Here is a 25,771-nt window from a genome sequence, read left to right as displayed (position 1 = left end):
TCTTAAGTTGTTTCTGAAAATAATGTTCTCAAATTTCTAACTGAATCTATATTAATCACCCTTTAATAAAATTAAAATTAATCACTGTCACATTGCATGTTTTCATTAATAAATGATGCTATTGTAATTTAACAGCTGTGATTTGTAAGGTATAATCTGCATAAAAGGATAAAAAATTATACAGGTCAACAAAATTATCTCTGTAATAAAACTTGTACACCGGTATAACAAATAAAAACACACCAATCAGATTATTCAATAAAATGAGATCATCCATTGTATGCACAATGGTACCAATGTTTTCATCAACAGAAATGTAACCATCATTGTGAGGAAGGGTCCCATTTCAATATTTAGTAGTTGAAAGGAAAAGTTAGCATCGCCACCCCCAAGACGAACTCTCATATTAGTTCTTAAGTTAACAATGAGAACAAATTTCCATAAGGGTGATGATTTAAGGCATCCTGAACAACATTAGTCCTAGTTCTTCTCGTGATGACAGGCAATGTTTGCCAAAAGTCTCTAGCAAACAGGAAAGTCATAGCACCCATTAATTTACCACACGATCCAATATCTCAAAGGGTTCAATCAATGGCTTTAATATGAGCTGAATGACTCATTGTGCATTCATCCCATACTATAAGTTTAGCATCTTGCAAAATATGTTTAAGTGGACCATTTTTACGAATAGAACAAACAGATTCCTGTACATATGCAACATTGAAGGGTAACTTAAAAGTGGAATGTGCAGTTCTCCCACCATTTATAAGTGTAGTAGCTATTCCTGATGATGCTACACCAACGCAACATTTAACTGAGTGAACTTTAGCAAGATTCAGATTGATTAAGAAAATTTTCCCTGTGCCTCCAGGAGCATCTAAGAAAAAATCTTTGGATTGTAGCTAAAAACACTGTCACTTATATCATCAAATGTCTAACAATCTGGTACTAATTTAGGAAGATTTGTACTTACAAATTTTTTTTGTTCATTGATGTTGAAAGATAGTCTTAACATTGCATCATAAGCATTAATAGCTTCTTGATTATCACGTGTTGGTGTTGGTAAACCAAAATCGCATAAATATTTTTCATTTAATGTAACAACAATATTTTCAATCTCATTGAGACCTGTATTCAATATTTCATATGAAATTATAATTTCAACGTTATTAATTTGATGTCGGATTTATATAAATAACTTTACAAAAATCTTTTTGGAAGATTTCCCACAATATGTTCGGCTGGGCAGGATGACAAGAAATAATATAATTGCAAATAATGTAAATAACTTTCTGGAAACAAATAAATAAAATTCTCTCCAATTTAGGAGAAGACTGACAGATAGAAGCATTAGCAAGTATGTCTTCCCAGTGATTTTCATTTTCCAATAAGCCAAGTGCAGCACAAGCAGCTTTATATTTTTGGTGTAGCACACTATCAACAGTTTTCAAGTAATCAAAAGATGCAGTCCTTTAACATTATGCAGTAACATATGCACTATGGTTTGAATGAATTGTATATACTCTACCCAAGGCAGCATCCTTTTTGATTCCAGGAAATCATTTGATGTTAGTTCTGCGCTTTCTTCTACTAAACTTGTTATTATTTCTGGGCAAGATGGTGGTGTATAGTTGCTACCACTTGCCCAACACAAACATTGAAGACTTCATCAATTTCCTAGAAGATCTTAGCCGGGAAGTGAACAGGAATAGAGGTAGAAGAGTTCTTGTCATGGGAGCCTTTAATACTAAGTCTCCTGATCTTGCTGGCACTGTTACTACACTACAAGGATGCTATTTAAGTGAACAGGCGAGCGCTTTGGGGTTGATGTCTCAACGGTGAAGACGACACGTTTGTGTGATGGGAGTCATGCTCAGTGCTCGACTTGGCGTTCACTAATGAGGACAACATAGAAGATTAATGTAATTGAGAGGTCCTGAGGAGGAGAGCCTGTCAGATCATCTGATGATACAGTTTGACACCGAGGCGCAACAGAGAATAGAACTTCAGGTGAAACTGGATACTTACAAGTGGGGATATATGATGTTTGCACAGGGCATACGACAAAGATTAGAGGTGAGAACACCTGAAGAATTTGTAGGCATTGTGTAAGATGAGTGTAGAACAACTGTAGTAGTAATCTTTAGCAGGTCTCAAAAGCAGCGCATATACTGGTAGACTGAGGAGATTGGGCAGCTGCAGAGGCAAGCATTGGCCAAGAAGAGAGCAAATCAAATGACTAATCACAGAAACGATCCTGCACAAGTGGAATGTGCCCACTCAGAATATATAGCATCCCAAGCTGCTCTGATAGCCGCAATTAAACAGGCGAAGAAACATTCCTGGAATGAGCTATGCTGTGACATCGATAACAACCCATGGAATAGGGGTTATTGGCTAGCAGTAGAAAAACTTTGCCAATCTCTGCCGGCATTAACAAAAGGACAAGTCAGGACAGCAGTGAGGGTGCTTTTTCTGCACTGTGAGGAACCCTCGAGAGAGGAGATTGAGGTAGAGGTCGTCCCGCCCTTTCGAACAGACAAATTCATCCTGGCCAGCAAGAGGATGAAGTTACATAAGAGTCCGAGCCTGGATGGGATCCCAGTGGAAATAGTGTGTACATTGGTGGAGGTGGCACCAGTAGAGACCGTCAGAATGTTGAATATCATACTGAACCATAGACATATCCTGGAAACGGGCGAGACTACTTTTGATAAAGAAGTCTGATATTGTGGGGGGTGGTATCATTTCAGCCTTTATGCCTAATTAATAATACTTGTAAGTTACTCAAGTGAATGATAGAGAGCCATTTAAAGGAAGCGATACAGGCCAAAGGAGGACTACATGAAGGGCAATAGGGCTTCAGAGCAGGGAGGTCGTGCGGATAGTGGATAACGTGGCTGGGGGCACCTGGAGGACCAGTGGTAGTCCTCCTAGATGTCAGAAATGCTTTCAACTCCTTCAGCTGGGAATTGATTTTCCAGATGCTGGGGAATGGGGCAAAGACGGTTACCTGAAGAGAATTTTGCAATGTTATCTCGATGAAAGGAAACTGATCTACAAACTCAGAGATATGGAGCTGTGGTTTCATTTCGCATGTGGGATCCCCCAGGGCTCAGTCTTGGGTACCCTGCTGTGGAACACGGTGTACAATGGGGCTCTGAAGCTACATTATCCAGACGGGGTTATGCCAATTGCCTATTCTCTAAGATATCATGGTGAATCCAGAGAGGAAGCTCAGGCTGCTATGATGCGAGAGTGATAACACAGATGGGATGTGTCCACCAAGGGCAGGTGGATACATTGGCTGATACCCCGAATTGAGGTGTGGATCAAAAGGGGATTTGGGAAGACCAACTTCTGGCTCACACAGTCTTGACAGGGCATGTGGTCTTCAGGACATACCTGTGTGGCAGGAGGAGGGAGGAGGATCCTAACTGCCTGTATTGTGGAGATCCCGACACAACTGAGCATGCTGTGTTCCAGTGCTCAAGGTGGAAGGTGCGGTGGCAAATAGAGGGTGTGTCGCGAATAGAGGAATGATCAACGTGGAGTCCATCATTGAGACCATGCTAGCAAGTGCTGAGAATTTCCACACGATTAGCAACCTTCGTGTCGGGGATACTAAAAGAAAAAGAAAGGGAAGTGAGAGGGTGAGAGACAGCCCAAGGTGGAGTTGTTGTTTGTCCATGTTTACACGCGTGGGTGGCAGCAATGAAGGTCGGGGACTCTTGAGCATAAAAGACTGAGTCCTGGCAGGGGTTCCCTTTGGGGTTACCCCTGTTAGAGGTGTTGGAGGTTACCGAGACCCGATTGTGGGGGTGGTGTGGCTGGGGATGGTACAGCCGAACCTGGGTGTTCACCATTGCGATTAGAGGCAGAGGCACTTCCTGGAGCTGTGTAATGCTTTAATGCAGATCCAGTTGCAGGAAGCAGGGGAAAACTTATTATTACAGGTATAGTATCTAGGAATTTCAGGATATAACAGTCATAGTGAAGTCATCAGACTGACAAAAAAAGCAATAAGTGTGGTCTTCTGAGAACTTTCAAGGACTCGAGATTTTGTTTTGTGAAATAAATACATTGATAGTTTTCTAAGTGAATCGCTAAGTAAACAAAAGGGGATAACATAAATGTACTGGAAAGTCAAAAGATTGTGAATCGGCCTCAGATGTACATATATGTTTACGATTAATGTACTGATTCAATTCATCTCTTTGGTTTTCAACTGAAAAAGTTGCTTGATCTGAACCTTTGGTAATACATTTGCAGATACATCGAACTGCTTGCATGGAGTTGCAAAATTCAACATTTATGTGGGCATTAAAGCAACATGACAATAGTGGTCAATGTGGGACAATCATTTATTATCAATATCAATTATGATACCTTGCATGTTTAAATGTTTTTTTTTTTTGCTGAATCTTAAGATGAAATCAGTTTTTCTTCATCACCCTCAGATTTTTAGTTATGACCATTTAAAATAATGGGAAACTTAAAAATAACAGAATATAAAAATAATAATAATAATTACAATGAAAATTCCTACCTTCATGTAGTAGAAGTTTACATTTATCTTAATTTTTTTTCTTATTTTCCTTTTGTGTTTGGTGAATTTTTCTCTTTTATCTTCCGGCAGTAATGACTCATCATAGATTCATCCCATCTGCCTTAATAATGGTGTTCCATTTGCAACATATCTTGGTGGAATCTTTCTTCATATTCATTGCTGATATCACTCAAGTTTAAAGGGAAAAAGTTCAAAAGAGACTGTAAAAAATGAATTTTCAATGACATTCTGCAGTCTAAATTTTTGTAGTTCACTAAGAGTTCATTTATAAGCCGATCATGGTTTTCAGCTTATTTGTTTCCAAGAAAGTCAGTAACAACATCTTTGAATGACTTTCATGTTGCTGGTTCTTTAGGATTCAGTTTGCTGTCAAATTTGTTTTCAGGAATTAATTTTCTTATTTGTGGCCCAATGAATATCCCCTTTTAATTTGGCTTCACCTTAATCATGAAAAATCCACAGCTAAATATTTAAAGTCATTCCCAGCTTTATCTAATACTTTTACAAAATTCTTCATCAGGCTTAACTTTATGCATAGAGGTGGAAAATAATACGATCTGCTTCGACAAGGGAAATATTGACATTTTCTTTACCTGGGGTGATTTCTTTCTGGCCGGTCTTTAACTGCGTAGTGTTATCTGTAGCCTGACTTTCCAAGAAACACATATATTTTGTAAAGCCACTCTGAAGACTGAGAAGCCCTTATCACTTTCAGGTCAGCAATGATTTGTCATTAGTGTTTATGATATTAAAACCTTTTAAAATGTTTGACATACTTTCACATGTTTCTTTCATTCTTACAGCATGTGGTACCAGTATAGAAGAAAACTTATTCGAGTTATGCAAAAATACTGCCTTTAAGCTTCTTTTTGATGAGTCTATAAATAAACGCCAATCATGAATTTCAGATGTATATGATGTTATTTGTTATTATTCAGACATTAGCCCCCTAACATCATGGCAGGATGAAATTAAACCATCTCTTCTAAAGTATTTCAGTAAATTTTGTTTCAATTTCTATATACTGAAATTTTAGTTTCCTTGTTTAATAAATTACATTTTAAGATGTGAACCTAGGGATTATATATGTCGTTTCGACAAATACATGTCCCAAATCAGGTCACTCAGTTCTACTTGTTTGATGAGGTCAGGTTCAGTATTTCATTCTTCTGGAATGTATTTAATATCTATTGAAGTTGGAGATTCATCGGTTGAGCTTTCTGGGGAATTAGAAATTTCTTTCCTAGAAGTTAGAGCAATTGGAATCAATAAATGAACACCACAAAATGTTCACTCATAGCTGAACGAACTTTCAGGTATGCAATACTGCTTTTATTATTTGAATTGAAACTAGTAACATTTGTTAAGAAAAAAATAGCAGTCAGTAGGCTTTCACCAAATCATAGGTATGCCAAAAAGCAAATGCTCTTTTTTTCCTTTTAACCACTGGGTTAGTTTAACGTAGCACTTGATACATGCTACATGTGGAGCTCAGGATTTATCTTGGTCTCCCAAGGGACAGTGAAAATAATGTTTTAATTATACAAATGTAACAAAAAATATTCGGGGAATGTTTACAAGCCTGATTCATTGTAAAATTCAAAATGTTTTTATGAATGAAAGTAAACTTAAATATTACAAAAATAGTTACTTAATTATAAACATAATTAAACTTTAATTACTTAAAATACTTCATAAAAGTGTTTCACCATGGAGTACAATAAAACACAGCATGAAACACACATACACACACAACTTAACAAATCTTGATGTTCAATAAAATAGTACCAAAAGTTGTTCTGTGATAAAAATGGCATCACTTATGAAATGATCTTTATAATATGATAAAACCACTACCACAACTAAAGAACACTGCAAATCATACGAAGAGCTAAACTCAAACTGAAGAAAATTTCATCACATTGAATTGCTCATTGCCTGACTCACTAACATATCTCTACGTGTCTGGCTTGACATGAAATGACAACATTTGACTGTTATGTATCAAATATAGGTCTAGAGCACACATTACAATATAAATTCAGATGTGAATAAGCAAACGTACAGATATACTAACGTATTTGTATTGTTTGTTCCACGAATGATGGAACAAATAAATTTAAGGGGCTGTAACTTAAGAATGTTACATGATGGGTTGTTTTGGAATACATAATCAGATTCAGCATATAAAATACTATACAGAGCAAATACTCCCTTTTCAGTTCCAAATTTTATGTTGACCAGTGTTATGTTTAGTGAATTTGTAATAATATTCTGTATGGAGGTGATAAACATCCTTGTAATTCTAGCTGGCTGGGAGATTGAAATACTTAGTCCTGCTAATTCAAATTGAGTTAATATAGTTCATTTGTAACAACAGTAGAATTGTCTAGAAAGTTAACCATTAAATTCACCACTCTCTATGATATTAAGTTATTAGGAATTTTAAAAAAAGTTTCCACCAGTTATATAAAAAGGTTTTGAAAGAAACAGCAGATCTATAAATTACCATTATCAATTTTAAATTAGGGAATTGAATTGCATAACATTCTAAATTAATTTGTTCTGTGAATATAAAGTAACTTTCAAATTTATTAAAACGATAGTCTTTAACAAAAATTGAGTTCTGAGTTACAGACTCATGCTTCAGACATTCTTTCATACAATCTTCTATGCAATCCCAACACAATATTCATCAGTTTAATTTTGTCACGGAGATCAATTGAATGATACGTCTGGTTATTCACCAATAATATTTGAATGTTATACTTATGTTTCTGTAACAATAACAATAAATTAACAAATTTTTTCAAAATTTTACGCTCCAGTGTATACAATTTTGTAGATGCTACTACTTTGTAAGGTTTGATGGGAAAATAATTTTTAATGTTTCATTCTAAAATAGTTAACTTCCAAATCAAAATATTTATCGGATGATATAGTAATGTTAAATATACCTCTTGGTTCAATGTAGGAATCTCCTGTTCAAATTTAGTTATTTCATTATCAAGCACCTTCAGATTGTCTTCATTCATTTGCTGACCTTCTAAGAATGATTTTGAATTCTTACTCACAAGATTGTCTGTTCTTTTACGCTGTCGTTCAGCATCAACACATATATTCTGAATTTCTGTACCAATGCCCTGTACTGCTAATGAATTTTTTAGAGCTTCACGAGTTAAATTCAATGCTCCTAAAAATTAAGAAATAAATTATTGGCAAAACAAACTAAATTATATAGTCTTAGGAAATAATTTGAGTTTTTAAAGTGATTGGTCATTCACTTATGAATATGTGAATTACAGAGAATTACAGATAATCATAAAATGTTGACTCAACTAAAACCAACTTAGTCATCTGTTGTAAATTGATATATTAATATATTATAAATATGGTATAAACAGCAAACATTTGAAAGAAAAGAATTACATTGTTTTCTCTAGAGATTTTCAAGATTACAATAGTATATAATACAGTAGTTTATCATGAGTACATTAATAAGAGGGTCAGTCAAATGTAAAACAGACTTTTGTCTTTATAGCTCACATAAAATCATGAGTGGACTGGTGTGGAAAAAACTGATGGTGGAGATGTAGAGGAGATGGATACTGTAGCCACCTTGGCATTTGTGCCTGTTCAGTAGTCATGTCAGAGAAAGACATTCCTTCAAAGTCAAAATTAGTCGAAGAGGTTCCTTTTAGTCAATAACATATCTCTAAATAACTGTTTACATTCTTGGATTACTGTACTTACAATGAAATTGTAGCCATTATTACTGTAATTCTCAACAAGGAACTGAATGTAAAACCAAGCTTAAAAGATTACTGGAGGAAAAATGACACAAAGCCTTCCCTGGTTACAAAATATGTTTCCTTGTAGAAAATTTGAAATGATTTAAACATTTTTTCAAATGGTAGACTATGAAAAATTGCCTAATATTGGTCAAAGTAATTACAACCCATGTCAAAGATTTCAACCCTCAATTGATTATTGTATTGCAAATCATTCTGCTCATCAGTAGCAATCAGTTGATGAAAGTCTTATAAAAACAAAAAGCCATACACAACTGATTTAACACATGTCCAACAAACCCAAAGACATGGGGGATCAAATTGAGAGTTTTATGTGATACAGTGTCAAAGTATCGTTTGAGATTATTTTGTTAGAAAGGAGTAAAATTTGAAAGTGATAAAAACTGAATAAAAAGTAAGATACAGGTTTTACTGTTGTCATAAAACGACTATGTGTTTATTGAAAAGAGTGATTATATAACTGAAGATAATGTTTTTACTACTATTAGCTTAAACATTTATACACCAATAAGAACTATTTTACTGATACAATGAGACAAAATCAAAGGGGAATACTAGATGATTTGAAAAAAAGAAGTTACAGATAGAGCAAAAAGAATGATAATATAATATTTGCTATAGCAAGCACCTCTGAACAGAGCTGTAGATGCTGCAGTTCAAAAATTGTTAACAGTTCTTATGAACAGTGTTTTGTTCTTCTGTGTTAAAAATTCAACAAAACAGATACAAATTGTTTATGTAGATACATCATATTATGATGTTTTGCATTATTAGTCTACTGTAAGATGGCTGCATCCTTTGCCCAAATTTAAAAAAAAAAAAAGGCAGGAGCAAATAAAGTAATTTATATATATATATATTTCTATTTTTTCAGAGAAAAGTTCATAATACTTGGTATACATATACAAAACTGGTATACATATACAAAACTGATTGCAGAATTAGACAGGCTTTCTTTATGAGGTAAAATATTTTAAATTTGCAATTATATCCAAGACACAAATAATTAGAATTCCAAACAAAAATAAAGTAGTTTTTAAAATGAAACAAGACTGATAGTGTTTAAAAATTGGTGCATTATTTCCCTTGAATTTAAAAATTGTGAAAATAACTCATAATATGAGAAAGGGCACTTTTTATATTTCATAGCAGTATACCTTACTAGACTACTGGTCTTTTTCATATATATGACCTTGAGAGGGGATGATTTTTTTTCACTTAGTAAATTAGTTAATTGGTTTCCAAAGTAAAATGAGTATTGATTTAAACCCATATAATTAAACAGTTGGCAAAGGGATGGATACCTTTCCCACCTTTGTCCTTGACAATTTTTTTATTTCAAATACCCCACAGTATTTTTGATTAATTAATTAACTAATTACACAGTATTTAGAGTAAAACTGCAAAAAATTGAAAAATGTCCAGAAAAATGTTTAAAACATATGAAAATTTTTGACAAAAGATACTTAAATCAAACTTTAAATCATATAAACCTTAAGTAATAAAAATTACAAAGTAACTCCCTTAAAAACTAAAGAGGGATTAATAGACTTTCACATGGATTATGGGGATTTTAAAAACCCGGTGTAATCATTGGTCACAAATATTTCAAATTGTTTTACTAAAGATTTAAAGGGATTCATGATAGAATAATTTTACAAAGCGATCAGCTGCTTGCTACTGAACGTTTTAGTGTCGTAGATCACTTTTATCTAAAGCTTGTTAGGCATACATTTTACAGAAAGTCTCTTTACTTTCTATCGTCAATGCCTTATATCTAAAATTTATAGAAAGTCCACTATATTTGAAATGTGCAGGCAAAAACAACTAATACTAATAAATGAAGCAATATATTTTGTTTTCCGTAAATCTCTTTAAAAAGTCCTAAATCTGCCGTTTAGCACATAACGGACTGCTGTACCAGAATATTGTTGACAGTGCTGCATAGCTATGACCTTGTTAAAACTTTTTTGAGCCATATTAGACTATTTACATTTGTAAATAAATCTGTACTGCCATTTTTTTTCACAATTCTTGAAGTCTAAATCTAACATTTTCTCAGTGATCCGAGATCCATCAACTTTATAATAAAAAAAGAAAGAGAGAAATTGTTTTCTTTTGTTGTCATGCTAATCAAAAAATTAAATCTTGTTTCAAACTTGTAAAACATTTTATAGATATGCATCAAATGATACAATAAGGTTGAAAATCAATATTTAGCTCTACTTATTGTAAGATCTTTGTCCAGAATGTTCATGATATCCTGACAACAAAATTGGAATCCATTGTATTGCAGCTAGTTCATCTATGGTCAATGACAAAGGAGCAGGAAGAAATAACACAGAATGTCAGGAACAACTAGCTTGCACAAATGAGAGCAAAACAGAAATTCTCTTGATGTAATAAACTAGTTACAAAACATGGGTCTACGGGTATGTTGCCGAGACCAAAATCCACTTATCACAATGGATTGGAAAATTTCTACTAAAGCTAAACAAAGGTCATAAGTACAATCAAATGTCAAAGTCATGTTGATGGTTTTTGTTGATGCTTAAAAGGTTGTCCATCACAACCCACCGGGTTGGTCTAGTGGTAAAAACGTCTTCCCAAATCAGCTGATTTGGAAGTCAAGAGTTCCAGAATTCAAGTCCTGTAAAGTCAATTATTTTTATATGGATTTGAATAGTAGATCATAGATACTGGTGTTCTTTGGTGGTTGGGTTTCAATTAACCATACATCTCAGGAATGGTCGAACTGAAACTGTACAAGACTACACTTCATTTACGATCATACGTATCATCCTCATTCATCCTCTGAAGTATTATCTGAATGGTAATTACCAGAGGCTAAACAAAAAAAAGAAAGAAGGTTGTCGATCATAAATTGACAAATTGTCAATAAACAGTATTACCTGAAAGTGATGTGACATATTTATGAAAAATAAAGAAGAAAAGTGATGACTATGAAAAGACAACTTATTTCCTCTCACCTGACAATGCACTACCATATACTTCACTATCAATTCATTATTTCTATACAAAACACAAAACAAATGTAATCCTTCACAGACTATTTTTATTTTTAAAATTGAAATATCTATCTAAAGGAGATTGATAATAGAAGAGATAAAAAAAGATCAATGTGATCCCGAAAAATTTATTTCAGGACTGCATTAAAAATTGGTAATGTCTTAGTTGTGCCAAGGAAGAGGAGAACTTCAGAGTAAACAAGACTCAACAATATGTACAGAAAAATTAACCACAGTTGAAGAAAAATAAGTTGGAGAGCTTTTTGAACAGATATTGAGGGACAGAAAACTGAAATATCAAACATTCTCCACCAAGTGTGTTAATATTAGCGTATAATATATTATAAAATGAACAGCTTTTCTATTTACTTATTATTGATTAATAACAAATATGTTACATGTATATTTACATATTATGGCATATCATTCATAACATAAATACATTTTAACAACAAAACTCATTTGACTATTTTTTATACATCTTTATAATTCAATTATTTGTAACAACCAGTTTTAAAATATATATATTCATTATATTTAGGCATAATGCAGAAGCTACACCTTCTACATTATCTCAAAGTTGTCTATAAAAACCTGGACAATCTAGTAAATAAAATCCTAGATAGATAAACTAGTCCAAATAAAGCTTGGTTAATTATAAAGCTGTTCCATCCTTACTTGTTATACTTGTTTTTAGCATAGTAATTTGCAGTAATAGGTCACTTACATTTCCATACTTCTACGTATTGAACTAACCAGTTTCATAATGTAATTTACTACATATTCTGCTAATAAAAGATATTTACATTTTGTAAATTTGCTAAACTTTAGCAGGCATATCATAATGAATGCGCATAAACTGGCTGGAAAAATTCTCACAATTGGCCAGTTGTCATTACAGATTTTAAACAGCAGCAATGTAAAGCTGTAAGTTCATACAGCTATCTGCTTCTGAAAGGCTTGCAAACTCACCGACCACCAAATTTTTAATGAGCTCTATGGTTAAACAAAGAAAGAAACAATAATTAAGCTCGTAATGATATATAAATATTACAATAAACTTTCTGGAAATACACTATTTTAATTGATGTGACAGAGAATGACAATGGTTAACAAAAAAAATTGTAATTTTAAGCAAGTAGTAGTAGTAGTAGTAGTAGTAGTAGTAGTAGTAATAATAGTAAATATAAAAGATTGACATAAAATGTTTTTTGTATTTTTGTGTTTTCAGGCCTGTGAACAGACCTTTTGGGTCTTTGCAGTAATGTGGGTGTTTACACTGATTATAAATCATTTTATATATTGGCCTAAATAAATAAATGAATTGAATACAGATATCAGGACAAATCTAATAACGTATACAACCTTCTACGTTGCTTTCTTGAAGCCGGGTAGCATTGTCTTTAAGGTTTCTTGCTGTTTCCTCCAGAAAATTTGTTTTATTTCTAAGCGTATTTAATGCAATATTTGAAAAATATATTCTTTGTGCAGTATTATCAACAAGTTTATTAACATGATTAAGTTTATCAGTTAATTCTGTTAAGTTGGCCCTGAAATAAAAAAAAAATTAATTAGGCAAACACATTTTTCTAACAGTTGCATATAGGTAAGAGTTTAGATTAATCAGCATAACTGTCTAAAAATACCTATATCATAAAAATGTAAATATTAATCCTAAAGAGCCAGCTTATGTAATAAAATGTGCCATTTACAGGCCTGGGTGCAGTTTTTTCAAAAGGAATTCAATAAATTTAAATAACTAGCTACACATATGGTTTTCCTGCAGTTTTCATTCAAAAAGGTTATAACGTTCTATAAAAGTCTGATGATAGTGTAAGCAAAACATTTGTAGGGTTTTTTTAGCTGAAAACAGGTTAATCAAAATAAAATAAAAAGTTTTTTATCATATGTGATGAGGCATATACAAAGATAGTAAGTAAAAAGTGAAAACATTTTCTCGATTAATTCGAAAAAACTTTCATATTGTACATAATGATGAGTTTATATATATACAGAAAACAAGCAAACACACTATTTATGTTTACTCAGTCTTCTTTTAAGTTCACACAATTTAGTAAAAGGATGTATATTATGTCACATGCGTGGGGAAACAGGTCGAGCTGTTTTACAAGGGTTTTTCCTGAAAGTAAACAGATGGCTCTAGTGCATCTTGCAGGCACGAGGGGTCAGAAAATTTGTAGTGGGGTAACTTAGCAACACATTGTAATTAACTGCAGTTAGCTCCGAGCAGTGGGTGCAAGTGGATTGTGAATCTAGTGGAGCTACAAGTGACATGTCATGAGAATAAATGTAGCATTCAATCGAGCAACAGTACGCCATAAAATCTTGTGTGAAACTTGAAAGATCAGGAATGAAGACTTTTGACATGTTGCAGACAGTCTTCGGAAACAAGTACCTACAAAGAATACAGGTTTTTAATTGGCATAAGACCCTAAAAGAGAAGGAGAGAGGATGTGCAGGATGAAAATCAGAAGAGTCGACTGTCCACAACCAAAATTAACAAAAATGTGGATCATGTACACAACCTTTTGAACAGTGATTGATATAAGAGTGTGTGATTAATCACAGATGAGCTAAACTTGCTGAAAATGCAAACTCATGAAGTTGTGATGAATAAATTGGGCATGTGAAAAGTATGTGCAAAGTTGGTGCCAAAAGTTTTGACTGACCTCAACAAAAACACACAAATGACAATATATGATGAATTGTAAGAGTGTGTAGCAACGGAGTCAAACTTTATGCAACATCTGATCACAAGATCACACTTATTACATAGATCTCACTATTTATGTGAATAAAATCCATTATTTTATTTGTTTTAAATCAATTTATTTATTTAATATCCGGTTACATAGTAACACAGAGACGGTGTGTTAACAGTAATCTGCAGAGATGCCAAGCCAGGTATGCAGTCAGGTATACAAATACAAAAAAAATTATTATTTACATTACCTACAAAATACATTTTCCCAAGATACATTTTCAGTTAAATAAAATTTTTTTGAAATTAATATAAGGGAAAAGTCATTAAAAGATTCAGATATTATTTCAGTATTAATATTTAAAAAAAAAGGGATAATTATCAGTAATCTGAGTAGATTTTAAATTAAATTAAAAGAACTTTTAATAAAAGAATTGCCTATGTGTGATTCATCAAAATTACTAACGATTTGAGTACTTTTATAAGGTTTAAATCCTAATTCATAATAGTTATTAAGAAATTCAACATTCAAATATTTTTGTTTATATCAATATTGAAATCACTTAATAATATATGATTTTTTATAAGTTTATTAGCTATCAAATAGTTATACATATCCTTAGTAAAAATCTTCTTTTTACAATCATGACTTCTGTACAAAGCAATTATTTTATCATTTTATTAGCAAAAAATTTCTGAGAATTTCTCAGCGCAGATAATTACAGAAATTTTTTCTTATATGTTATTAGGCAATTGAGCACTTAATCTAAACCACTTAAAAATCACAAAGAGAGCTAAATACTAAACCATAGCTCTGAACACAGAATAATGCTCTGATACTAAGTTGCAACACTGCTGCTGTCTACTTGGACAAGAAAAGAAAATTCCCCTTAATTCTTTTACTTTCCCCATAGTTGTGTTGCACATTAATTTACCTAAAAGTATCAACAATGTTTTCTAATACACCTAAATCAACTGAACTCTTTGCTGTATTTTGTAATAACAGTTTCACTTCTTCTAATTTTTTCTCCATTGTTTCAAATTCCTGTGTGTAGGCACCAGTCGCACCAGTTCTCTTTATCTCTTTTGCTGCATTTATAACTCGTTTAGTCTCCTCTAATGAAAAAAAAAGAAAAAAGCACAACTGTAGAGTGTAATAAGATTTGTGTATCATTTTCAAACTATAATTATAATTATGTTGTAACAAAATAAAGCACACGTTATTTATTAGTTTATTTTCACAAATTTATGACAGCATACTTAAGATGGTACTTTTATTGAATACCGGTGTTGCTGATTATTTGTTTTAATACTCAATTTATTTCTAATAACATAGGAATACTATTTGATTAAATGCCTCTAACAGAAAGGATAAGATGAGAGTAAGTTTCCTCCTTATCAAAGTAATGTAAATTCAACTCTGTATCTGTGTGTGTTTATTGTGACAGCAGTTTAATTTTGCTACCAATTTTAACATGAATGTTTGAAATTCACTGATTAATGAACATGATTGCATTGAATTCCTGCAATTGCTTGGCATTCTGCCGGAACCGGGACATGTTGCAATGGACATGGAATGCGTCATTACAAAACTGTTGTGTGGCACTGCAACAGACATACTTACTGATCAGAAGTCAAAGTGTGTGTCAGTTCATAACTGAAAAATTTGAAGCTCAGCTTCATGACCGCCTTATGTTTTCTATACAGTTGGTCATTTGAACTATCAAGTGCTGCTGGTATCACTGTGAATTGGGAATGGATCCAAATACAGAAGTCGATTGGAATAATTTTATTAAAAATGTGAGTTGACTATATTGAACAGAACAAGGCAAGGTAAAATTGGGGGAAATGGTATTGTAATCAAAATTGATAAGAAATGTTCTTCAGGTGCAAAAATCATGCTCGTTGAATTAACCCACAACAATGGGCTTTTGGGGACAACTGTAATGATAACAGTCAGCGTTTCATCATGAAAGTTGTTGTCAGATTGATTCAAACCCTGCTGAATTTTATCAAAGACAATGTTAATGACAGGAGCATATCATACTCATTTTCCTGGCAAGAGTACCAAACCAGTGGAAGCAGAATGGTTCTGCCATTATATCATGAATAACATAAGCCTGTAATAGCTGTGTTTTTTAGTTAATGATAATTGAGTCTTATGCGTTTCTTAGCACTGAATTCGAAAATAACCTTCATTTTTTTCCATCATGTTAGGATTTATTGCAAATTGAAAATTTCAAAATTTGTAATAAGTTGGAAAATTGTGAAAATGTGATACAATAAAATAGATATAAAACTTTTTTTTTATAATAAAAACATATTCACTTTTTTGGCTTATATAGAATGATTCAAAGAAACAGGAAATTCTTTAAATTAAACAACGTTAATAAAAAATTTTTTTTAGAAAATGAATTTTATTTCATGTAATTGTACAAATGTTACCATTTTAGGATACATACATTTTAGTTTATTTTTTAAAGATGACATCTTGCAGGTGACCTCCTCTTCTACGTAAACACTCACGAAGTCTCTTCGTTAAATTGTTCATGGTTTGACGTAACATCTCAACTGGAATTTCCGCAATTGCTTCTCGGATCTTTGCCTTCAGTTCTTCCGTTGTAGCAGATCTACTGTGGAACACTTTGCTTTTAAGGTGACCCCACAAAAAGTAATCGCAAGCTGAGAGATCAGGCGATCTGGGAGGCCATCTAATGTCACCATTTCGTGAAATGACACGTTGTCCAAACAATCGGCGTACAGGATATTCGTGCAGTATGTGATGTTGCTCCGTCTTGTTGAAACCAGGCTGTGTTAAGAATCGGTGGAAATCTCTCTTGTTGTTCCACAACAAAGGTTTCAAGCACGGCTACGTAACGAGCCGACGTCACTGTAATCGCAAGACCGTTGTCATCCTAAAAACAATAAGGGCCTATAACACCGTAAGATGACATACCACACCGCACTTCTGGCTGTGGTCACTTTCTGGCTGTGCAACCGACGCTGGTGTAGCTGCGTAGGATTTTCTTGTGCCCAGTATCTGAAATTTTGCTTGTTAACAAATCCACTGAGGTGGAAATGTGCTTCGTCTGACATCCACAGTTCGTGAACAAACTCTTCGTTATCATTTATCTTCTGAAGCATTACATTACAGAATTGTGCTCGCACAACTGCATCGTTCGGTTTCAGTTCCTGGACGATCTGCCACTTGTATGGATGTATTGCAAGTCCTTCACTAACATTCTTCGAAAACTTGAACTATGCAATTGTAAAGATGCTGAGAGACGACGGATTGACCGATGTGGACTTCATGTGACAGCATCTTGTAAAGCTTGAACATTCTGTGGTGTACGGACGGTTCGCTCACGGCCTGGAGATTTCTTTTTCATTGCCGAACCAGTTTCCTCAAAATTAGATATCCATGTTTTAATTGCATGTGCTGATCGAACACAGTCGTGCCGTCCCAGATTAAAATGACGGCGAAATTCTCTACACGCTCCCTCCACACTGTCATTGTTTTTGTAAAACGCTTTGATAGCAAATGCACGTTGCGCACCACTCCAAGGATCCATGACAACTAAATGGTAGGTTAGGTTAGAGAGGCTGGCACGACTTATCAAGTGGTACCAATCATTCATGGCTACCAACACAACTTTCAAAATTTCCCGTTTCTTTGAATCACCCTGTACTACACATTCTTACAGCTAAATGTCTGAAGAGGTGGGCGGGGGGTGTCACTGACCCCTTAATTTCGAATGAAAATTGCCACAAAATAAACTTAATTTCTATTATAGTGCACTTTTAAATTTATTTATTTCTATTTTTTTAATTAATTCATTTTTATGAGGTATGTCATGCTTTTGGAAACCACTCCTCCTTTTCCCCACCATTAATCACGAAGTATGTAAAATATTTACAATTTTATTTTGTGTGTCGAAGTTTCTTTGGACAGCTTATCCTTTGCTTCGTGTTTTTCCTTCTACGTTTTCAATACAATTCATCTCGGTGTAACATCCAGCAATAGTCTGCCATCACCGTAGAAGTACATTTTCCTTGATAACTCCTTTCCATTTCTTTCATGTCCTGATGAAATCTCTCACCCTATCTCTTCACTAATGGCACCCAGATTTTCAGGAAAATAGTACACATGAACTCAGGAAGTGAACCTTCAAGCTCATGGAACAGCCAAAATTTTTATGCTTCTACAACATGTTCTCAACGATTTACTTGAAGTTCGGATCCTTCTTATTGCCCAGAAACTTGGTTACTAAATCTTTACAGGATCCCCAGGCTTTTTTTTCTGGAACTTCAATTTGTTTCTCAAAATCACCATCTTTGAGAAGTTTTCTAATGTCAGAACCAGCAAAGTTAGCTTTTTTAGTTTGGCGGTTGATAAGACTGGAAATTTGTCACACATGTATTTAAAACATTTACCTTCTTTTGGTAAGGCTTTGACAAATCACTTCATCAAGCCTAAGCTGATATGCAGACCTGGAAGGAGAACTTTATTCAGATCTATGAGAGCTTTTTGGAGCACATTTTTGGTCCCAGGTTCTTATGAAGGTCTTTTTGGCCAAATTTTCCTTATCCAATGATTTTTCTGTCTCTGCTATCCCAACAAGGAAACTTTATATTGCCTCCTTGCTGTCCTAGGAGCATTGATATTATTTTGAGATCGCTGCATGTAATCCACTTGTGATTGTCATATTCAATTTTATTAAGAACAAATTCCAAATTATCATAACACTCTTTTAAATGGACAGAATGTCTGATAGGTACTGACAAGTACGTATTCCCATTGTGAAAAAGGACAATTTTGAAGCTTATTTTGGACAAATCTATGAATAGTCTCCAATCGATACTTTTGTACAGAATGTTAAATCGAGTCAAAAGTCCACGTACATCAGTGCAGAAGACTAATTTGCCTTCTTCCAAAAAATATGGAAGAAAATCCTTTTCTTTGTACCTGAACCAGGAAAATAAAGTGTAACCTGCTAGCAGGTTCTTCTCTTTAAGCCTCGAACCAAGCAATTCTGAATTTTCTTTGATCAGATGTAAGTCTCGAATCAAATCATTTAGTTCAGGTTGTGAATAAAGCTCTGGTGCACAGCTATCTCTGGGTTCATAATCCTTGATGTTATTTTCATTTAAATCACTTGTGGAACCATCTATTTCAGGTAAATTTCCTGGTGAAATTGGCACTGGTACGTCTGGACCATGAGGAACCAGGTATAAAGTGGATAGCATATTTGGACAGACAATTCTTTTTTTACTCTTCAAATTGAAACCATGAACACCAGTCAAACAAAATTAACAATCATTGGTGTGATTTCACGGCTCTCGCCACATCACTGGAACTCCAAATCTGAATGCTTCTTTTTCACCCTTTGACCACCATATAAATCCTTCAACACAAGTTTTGTCTTGATATTCTATTTTCACTCCGAAATATGTGAGGTACACTTGTCAAACGAAACTTATTATATTTATTTTTTGTTATTTCCACCACTAACCCACCAAAAATGTAACAGAAAGAATCTGCAGAATTTTTGCAGCCTCTTGAAGCCACTTTGAAAACAGAAAGTTTACTTTATGGCCTGAAAATACATTTTCCACTGACAAAAACGTTTTTAATCATGGAAGACAGAAAAAAACTCAATTTACACACACACACTGATGGTTGAAATAGCACTGACAGTAGTTGCTCAGTGCAAGATTGGCATAGATAGCTGCCAATTAACTTGTTACATCTTGTTAAGTCTTGTCACAACCTGTTGGCCAAACTCTTCCACAGTCTCATCACTTTCACGTCAACCTCTTCAGACTACTCAACTGTTTAGCTATAAGAATGCATTGTATAAGCCATAAAAGTGAATATATTATATTAAACTATGTCTAGTTTACAGTATCACATTTTCACATTTTTCAACTTTTTACAAATTTTGAAATTTGCAATTTGCAAAAACTCCTGATGGGATGGAAAAAATGTAGGTTATTTTCAGATTCAGCGTTAAAAAATATACAGGAATCAATTATCAAAAGTTAAAAAAAACATTCCACAATCAAAATTTTACAGGCTTGTGTAATCAGTATCATTGTGTTGATCCTCACAGCCGTCCTCATACTTAAAACATTGAATGCTTGTGACGGTCATGGATATGGTGGAATAAAAAGCACAGGGGGCTGCCAGGCACAACGTGAAATCCTACGCCAAACTCATGAGGAGTCACATGATAGGGGCAAGAACCTTTTCCAGAAAATACTCGAAGCATTAAGGGACACCTGGCCACTGAAAGTTGCCATGTAACAATCAGTAACTAAATTTTCTATGAACTTTAAGTTGAAATAATCCACTAACCTGTAAATTAACAATGAATAAAGAGATTTGTTTGAAAAACCCACTGATTTGGAAGGAACATGAGTTGGAGCCAGTATTCAATAAAGTAACATTAACAAATCACAAGTAGCTAGTATAAGCAAGTATTATGATGCTAAAGGACTTGGCAATTCAGCAGGTTATGTAATACTACTAAGCTATTTCTTAAAGCTATTAATAAAAAAAAATCTGTTATAAATAGGCAACTTTCTCTTTTTACAAAAATACTGATCTCTACTTTCACACAGATTGTAACTATCAAATAATATATAGATAAAGAGATTTCTTTGTTAATATGTTCCTTATGCAATTTTTTTTTTACAAAAGTTAAAACCTGTGGTTTCAACTTTGCTCATTCTGTATTTCTTTCAACTGTACAGCGGAACACCTATTACATGGACTGACCTTTGTAAAGGCCGAATCTAGATAATTGGAAAATTAAAAAGAGGTCTATTATACTTACTAGACGTATTATTCTAATGTTTAATGGGTATCACACTTAATAAACAGACGAAAGCAAAAAAATAAATAAATGTATTTCAGTAAAACTAAAAAGATACTCAGAACATATTTAGTGGAATAAAAAACAGATACAGTAATTAGTTACAAAAAATTAGAGTAGAAATTTCCTAATAAAAGAATCAGAATTTACAAAAATGATCTAAAAGAAATTAAAATTTGCTTCCCTACATTTTTATAAAAAACGTCATTTAAGAAACCTTGCTTTTTAAATGATAACTATAAATAGTCAATCCCAGAAGACCTAAAAAAAAAAAAACAGAGTAAACTTCTAAAGACCTATGCCTCATTATATGAACTTAATTTATTGAAAATTCAAACAATCCATCAACATATTGACTACTGTGCTAATTAAATTCATAAAACAACCACCAAACACAGTAACAGAAAACCTAAAAAATAAAAAAACTAATACCAACAGTCTACTTTCGCGTGATCCTGTGTCATCAGTTGGTACATAATTCAATAATTACATCAACATAAACAAAAAAGAAATAAAAACTTAAAAATTCAGAATTGCCATTATTTGATCCAATAATGGCAGTGGAGTTTTGTTGTGGAGTGAGGACATTATAACCATTATGTTTAGCAATTTGTTTTATAATATCTATTTCTATGTTTAATTTACTTTTATTTTTATTATATTGCATGTAGTTAATTGCTCTATTAACCATGTGTGCATATATATATATATATATATATATACATATACATTAGTTGTACCTATATATATATAGGTAAAACTAATACGTCCTTTAAAACTAGATTTTTAGAACACATTAGAAATTACAAAAATGATAAAACTGGGTATATCTAATTTTGCTGACACCTTATTAACAAACGTACAGTATCTGATATTCAGACAAATTTGGAAATAGTAAATATAATTTAATTTAGAAATCTTAATTTGGAAATCAAGAAATATAATTTAAATAGTAATAGTTAAAGTTCGGAAATTTTGTAGAAGTTTTATATATATAAATACAAAACAATTAACAACTTGGTCAACTTTCAGACAGAATATGTAGATGAAACTCTTATAAAAGCGGCAACAGATGGCAGCACATTTTTAGATAAAAATAGATATAATCATAATGTATATAAATAATTTAATTCAAATCCACTCAGTAATTAACATTGGCTGGCCAGGTTACATGGTATAAATCTTCTAATTATTTTATTGTTAAAGTTAATTTCAATTTTTAATTCTTAACTGATGTCGTATTTAAATGTATGTAATTATTTTATTTAATTGACTTCATATGTTTTTGTATATATGATTGTAATTTTCATATTTTAATCTTAAAAAAAAAAATTATGATTGATATGTAATTTTATATAAATATATCTTATACACAACTGATGATGCAGGATCACGCTAAAGTGCTTTTGGAATAAAAAAAAATAAGATGTATTTCATTTACTTTCTAATTCTGTACTTGGGTTGTTCAAGTTAGTTTTTGATTATAAAAATACAACATATTGATACAGAGGAATATGGGTCTTATAAGTATTGACTATAGCAAAGAAAGAAAAAAAGAAAAAAAAAATATATATATATATAGCCTGAATTATAATTGCAGATATGCTGTCATGCAATTAAACTTTCCATAAATAGAATCATGCTACAAAATATCTGAAGAGTTAAATCCATGAATCACAGTGGAAAACTGTTTTGGCAATTTCTAAGAATAAACAACTATAGGAAAATAACAAATAGATAATTGTTATTTATTAATTTAAAGAAGAAATAATAAGAAAAAGAGAATCAAAATCATAATTTCAATATTTTATCAAAAGTTATAAACATGCTGTATACAATAAAATTAACTCAAAAAAAAATTGGTATTAATGTGGAAGAAAGAACATATGAAGTAGCCACACTTAAAATATTTATGTTAAATAAATAAACTTACATCTAAAAAACTGTTTAATATCCTCCAACACTGACAACCTTTCATCATCCTCCTGAAGCACTAATTGCTTTTTTATTAAATAATAAAAATTAAGTGAAGACAGCTGTAGTATTCTCATTTTTTTTATCATTAAATATATACTCTTAAACTCCTTTGTTTAATTATTGGTAGTTTAACTTAATCTATAAGTATCAGTAACAGAAAATTCTTACACCATACACATACACATATGACTCGTAAGAAATGTAGATAACATGCTAACTTAATATTCAGTTAATGAAACTGTTATAACAACTAAATTTAAACAGTAGATACAAAAAAAAAATCATTTCATAAGTTATTTATGGCACATTAAACATAATATGGGGTTATGATAATCTAAGCTATCTTGAACAGCATTAACATTTGTTCAACTTTTATTTCATTTATATATTTCATAAAATGATTAACATATAACATTTTTTACCACCAAGTGCCGTTAGAACTGCATCCCAGTTGTCGAAACATTCACCACAAGGACTGCACTGAGGAGCATTTCCGAGAAAGCCTCGCGCACATATATCACATTTTGGTCCTCCAATTCCTAACATACATATACAAGTACCATTCTGTTGGTGACACTGGAGAGTTGCTGATCCTTCAGGATTACACTCACATTCTGAAATAAAAATATTGTTAATTACAATGAGTTAACATTCATCTCATTATAACGATGCAGTAGAAACAGTGACCCATTTTAAACATTACATTTAAGCATGAAGAATTAAAACTACATATGATTAGTGTACACTGTTTGAAAGAATACTTCATACCATTTCTTACACATGTCCATTTTTGTAAATAATGTCTTTCAAATGACTACTATTGTTGGGAATGCAATCTTCGGCATGAGCATGCAAACTCGCCATAACCTTATGCACAATGTCTCTTGTTATATACTCAATTTCAGTGCAAATGTTGTTTTTCAATTCCTGAATATTTGGTAGCCTGTTAGCATACATTTTGGGTTTCAGGAATCCCCACAGAATAAAATCACACACCGATAAATTGGACGAACACAGTGGCCAGTCAACAAGACCAAACCAGGAAATAACAAGCTCTGGAAACATTCTTCATAAGGTAGTCATGTATGTTCTTGCTTGCAAGAGGTTGAACTGTCCGGTTGGAACCACACAATACCATATTGATATTCTTAATGCACATTTGCAGTGTTACGAACTGTTGCAACATAACATCATAACAATCTGCTGTGACTGTGACAGTGTTGCCCCTGCATCATTCTAAAAAAATTAGGGACCAATAATACCCTGAGAATACACTCCACATCACACAGTAACTTTTGCAGTAACTATGAAGTGGTCAATAAGGATCATGAAGTCGATAAGGATTACAAGGCACCCAGTTCCTACAGTTCTGTTTGTTTACATAACCAGATAAATGAAAATGAGCCTTGTCCTGAGAAAATCAGATTCTGTTTGTCACCTCTAGAAGCTGTGTGCAGAAATTTCAATATGCCTCTAGATCTCTGGATAATAATTCTTGCACCACTTGTATCTTGTATGGATGGAATTTAATATCCAAAAGCAACATCTATCACACACTTCTTCAGGCCGTTATGTTAAGGGCTTGCAAATGTTGATGAACTGATCGTGTTGGACTTTGCTCTAAAGCAGCTCTTACTGTTGCAATGTCATCCAGGATGCAAACTGTACGTGTCCTACTAGGTGGCTTCTTGTTTCAAGCAGATTCTGTAGTTCTGAACTGCCTGATTCACCTTGTAATATTGCCTTCAACGGATATTGCCTTTGATGGAACTTGTCCATTCCGGTTGATTTCATAATTTTACTGAAAAAAGTTTCAACAAACACTTGATGTTCATTCAACACATCGATGTTTGCTTCATACTGACTGCCAAGGTCAGTAGTGCAATTCAAAATGCTTTGAATTGCACTACATAATGACATAAATTTCATCTCTGTAGGAAGCCATGACCAACAATAGCACACAATTTAAAATGGGCCATTGTTTCTGCTGCACCCTGAATTATTAATTTCCTCCTCTAAAGGTACTTCAACTTTTAAAAGTTAATTTAATAACAAAGATAAAAAAGTATCCTTTCCTATTTTCTTTTTTTTGATCTCAGTAAAGCTATAGATTTAGTTCTACACTTTTTATTAACGGAACAACTTAGTAATTGTGAAATTATACAGCAACTTAGAGCTGTCATATATAAGTCTTTAACTGTAAAAAAATGATGGAAATTTCATTTTTTAATATGAGAATCCATAAAAAATTTAGGCTTTCATTTTCAAATGTTAAACACAAGATGTACAAAGGAATAACCCATTCATTACTACTCTCTTCATAGATTATATCATAACATCAGAAGATGTTACTTAACATGATTAAACATTTCTACTGCTAATCATGTGGGTTATATTAATTGTATTTTTAAATACCCATGATGTAAAATTTTTCGTTGTCTAATTAGTCAATAAATTTTCATGGAAAATTAAATTGATTTTATCTCAAACAAGATCAAATCATATTGCTTAGCTTTGAGATGTCAACCACTAAGCTTTTCATCATTATTAAATATTCACTATACTTATAAATAAATCTGTTTAAGATATAGCATCATTATATTTTGGGACTACTACAAAAAGTAAGAATTAGTTTCTAGAACACAAAAATTGGGAAGTCAGATCTTTTTTGGCGCTGATAAGTACTTATATTTCTAAAAATTAGTAATATTTACTTGTATTAAGCCATGTGACATCTACTTTTGAATTACACAGAACATACCTACGAGAAAGGAAAAAGTGGT

At 32.7% G+C, this 25,771-nt stretch overlaps 1 protein-coding gene across 1 annotated transcript in view; it reads right to left on the bottom strand.

The window, feature by feature from the left end:
• LOC142323145 (laminin subunit beta-1-like) overlaps positions 1-25,771 on the bottom strand; it is a 147,690-nt gene that overhangs the window by 62,275 nt on the left and 59,644 nt on the right. The window contains exons 12-15 of the mRNA XM_075362411.1: positions 23,411-23,602; positions 15,069-15,249; positions 12,777-12,961; positions 7,528-7,763 (exon numbers count right to left, since the gene is read on the bottom strand). Of these exons, the coding sequence (XP_075218526.1) occupies positions 7,528-7,763; positions 12,777-12,961; positions 15,069-15,249; positions 23,411-23,602 (794 nt within the window). The remainder of the gene's footprint in view (positions 1-7,527; positions 7,764-12,776; positions 12,962-15,068; positions 15,250-23,410; positions 23,603-25,771) is intronic.

Source organism: Lycorma delicatula, chromosome 4, assembly GCF_047948215.1.
Source record: "Lycorma delicatula isolate Av1 chromosome 4, ASM4794821v1, whole genome shotgun sequence".
Classification (NCBI taxonomy): domain Eukaryota; kingdom Metazoa; phylum Arthropoda; class Insecta; order Hemiptera; family Fulgoridae; genus Lycorma; species Lycorma delicatula.
Note: the sequence above shows the minus strand (reverse complement) of the source record. Positions and strands in the feature narration are given on the sequence as shown.